The sequence below is a fragment of the Fonticula alba genome, assembly GCF_000388065.1.
Source record: "Fonticula alba strain ATCC 38817 unplaced genomic scaffold supercont2.1, whole genome shotgun sequence".
In the NCBI taxonomy this organism is placed as follows: Eukaryota; order Rotosphaerida; family Fonticulaceae; genus Fonticula; species Fonticula alba.
This window is the reverse complement of record NW_009242971.1, coordinates 297634-300617: the sequence shown is the minus strand read 5'-3', so window position 1 is coordinate 300617 and position 2984 is coordinate 297634. Positions and strand designations below refer to the sequence as shown.

Sequence of the window (2984 nt, the reverse complement as noted above, 5' to 3'; positions counted from 1 at the left end):
CCCCCCCCCCCCCCCCCCCCGGGTACGGTGGCGCATTCGATCCCCCCTTTTGCGTGCACACCATCGAAATAGTCGTGAAAACGGGGCATGGAATGGTCCCGGTTACCCCGATCAGCGCCTTGAACACCATTGGGCTTAAATGAATATTCAAATGTAAACTGTCCCGTGTGGTATTTAATGATTGGGACATCTCGGCGTGATACCTTTAGCATGTGACTCGCGGGGAGCTCCGCGGCTCCGCAGCGGGGTGGCTCCGTTCCCGGCTCCTTCTCGCAATGGGCTGCCCACGCCCTGGGGGGGGCAGGTCAGCGCGCGGGGTGGTCAATCCCAATACACACGCACGCACACACAGGCGTACAGGCGCACAGACTCACAATTGCGGCTTTTTCTCGTAGCCTGCTCCCTCTGCCTGGTGTCTTCACCACCCCAAGGCATTGCCCCTCCCCCTCTTTGGTCCCTTTCCTTCTTGCCTCCCCCCTCTCTCCATATCTATCTTCCCCTCTCCTTCCGCTGCTGCTCTTTGTCGCTTGTGCGCCTTCGCGCGCCTGCCCTTCCCTCCTTCCTCCACAACCTCCCTGTGTCCCTCCCTCCCTCCCTCCCTCCCTCGAGCCTTGGCCCTCGCCCCCGCGGTCAGCCACTGACGACTTCGGTCGACCCCTCAGAAAGTAGATCATGGTGTACATCCGTGCCGATCGCATGGACCTCTCCCAAAAGAGCTACCATGGCACCAATCCGATGAACCTCATTCCCAAGATTATGCGCGAGCGCATCTTCAACTCTCTCTATTGGAAGGAACGCTGTTTCGGCCTGAACGATGCCGATGTTGTTGATCGGGTGCGCCTATCCTCCTTTCTTTCCTTTCCTCTCCCTCTTCCCACCCTCGCGCCTGTGGACCTATCCTGACCCAGCCTCCTCCATTCGACCCTCGCCATAGGCCGCCGAGATCACACACATTGGTGGGACCTATGGCCACACCAATACCGCCACTCCCTTTATCTGCCTCGCACTGAAGCTGCTCCGGTCACCCAATCGCGAGACCCTCATCGCATTCATCGACCAGACGCACTTCAAGTACCTTCGTGCCTTGGGGGTACGCCCTGTTGCCGGTCCCTCCCTCCTCCCTTGCCCATCTCCTCGGCTCTCCTCCCATCATGACATGCCCATCCTCACATACCCCCCTTTCCTTCCCTGTGCCCTTGCTCCCTTGCTCCCACACCGCGAAGGCCTTTGTCTTCCGCCTGATTGCCCCCTCGGCCGACATCTACAACTATCTGGAGCCGCTGCTGATCGACTTGCGCAAGCTACGCATGCGGAACCAGGAGGGTGCGCCTCATGCACAAGCCAGTGTCTTCTCTTCCATGGCCAGGCCATTCCCTGCCCCCTCCTCTTTTTCCCCCCCCCCCCCCCCCCTCCGCCTCTGCATCAAGGCGAGTTTTACCTCAGCTTCCTGGACTCCTTCGTGGATGAGCTGCTCACGGAGACCCATGTCTTGGGCGTTCCAATGCCCACCCTGGTGCAGCGCCACGTGCTCGAGGCCGCCGGCACCCTTCGCCCTCGGGACTATCCTCTTTACGGCGAGGAGGAGGAGGAGGCTGAGCGGGCCTCTGCCACCGGAGCTGGCGCTCTTGCCCAGGGCGACGACGTCGACAGACGACGGGATGCCTCGCCACCAGCCCGGCGCCCGGGCTCTGATGACCGAAATTCGGAGCGCTCGGGATCCGGCCGCTCGCGCCTGTTCAAGCCGCTTCCCCGGGACGATCGGCAGTCTGGCGACCGCGGCCGGAGTCGTAGCCGCAGCCGCAGCCGCAGCCGGGACCGTGGCCGGAGTCGACGCGACCGCAGTCGCAGCCGGAGCCGGGACCGCGGCCGGAGTCGGCGCGACCGAAGCCGCAGCCGTAGCTGGGATCGTGGCCGCAGTCGGCGCGACCGAAGCCGCAGTCGCAGTCGCAGTCGTGACCCCCCTGGCTGGAATGCTCGGGGGAGCAGGGACGACAATCGGCCCGATCGATATGATCGGCGCGAGCGCAGTCGTAGTCCCCATCGCCCTGGCGACCGGCATAGGCAGCGCAACTACAGCCGTAGCCGAAGCCGCAGTCGCAGTCCCTTCGGTCGTGGGACAGACAGGCGATCCACCAGCCGTAGTCGCAGCCGGTGAATTCCTTGTCTGCCGTCTTTCCTCCTCTCTCTCTCTCTCCCTCCCTTCCTTTTCCGATAGTGCGCGAGCGTTTGTTGTGATATGTGCCGTGCTGTGCACACACGCACACATGCACATGTGGGTGGCTGTTTTCTTGGGTCTCTTCACTATAAAAAAAAAATACATGCAGGTGTAAACACCCCCCACCCAGGCGAGGAGCCGGGCACGCCAGCGGGGACCCCTTGACTAAAGTGCGGCGTGGCGGCGCCCCCCGATGGAGCCGAGTGCGTTGTGACATGGGGGCGTTCCACTCTTTCAGAGCCATTCCGAAATGCGCTCTGATCACGGGTCCCGTCTGGCGTTCTGGTGTCCCCCGAAAGCCGCGAAAGCCCAAGAGAACCGCCCACACCGCTTGCCTGCCCCGGGATATGGCCCCCTCCCGCTGCAGAAATGCCATCGCTGCGAGGCTCCGGGGCACACTGCCACCTGCCGCGACTGGGTATCGAGCGAGCGAGCGAGCGAGCGGGGGGGCATTCCACCAGTCGGTCTCTGGTCGTGTATGACTACCGAGATAGGGGAGCTGTCCTGCGCCGAGATCCTGAGCCCAGGGGCAGGAGCATTGGCATGATCCCGAAAGACAGCTTCGGTTGGCGGCGCCCAGCCGCCCCCGTCTTGAGCCTTAAACGCTGGCTTTCCGTCCACCGGGCGGCAAGAGCAGTGGATCTGGAGACTAACGCGACCATCCAAGCGGAATGTGCCTGGCCTATATCCAGTCGCGCGCTTGGACCATGTTGGCGCCGCCACCGCCTCTGTTGGGGGCGGTCGGTCGGTCGGACGGGGGGGGGGGGGG

At 63.3% G+C, this 2984-nt stretch overlaps 1 protein-coding gene across 2 annotated transcripts; it reads left to right on the top strand.

Annotated features, from left to right (window-relative positions):
* Positions 1–443: 443 nt before the first annotated feature.
* H696_00055 lies at positions 444–2155 on the top strand (the record flags this gene model as incomplete). 2 transcript variants are annotated; one of them, XM_009493888.1, is made up of 5 exons in its annotated part: positions 444–529; positions 663–834; positions 935–1090; positions 1224–1323; positions 1428–2155. In XM_009493888.1, exons 2-5 carry the CDS (start codon positions 673–675, stop codon positions 2153–2155), a joined length of 1146 nt encoding a protein of 381 aa, XP_009492163.1. In that variant the 5' UTR covers positions 444–529; positions 663–672. The 2 variants fall into 2 exon arrangements, with proteins under 2 accessions (XP_009492163.1, XP_009492164.1); XM_009493889.1 differs by lacking the exon at positions 444–529 and having other exon boundaries at positions 584–834.
* Positions 2156–2984: the final 829 nt, after the last annotated feature.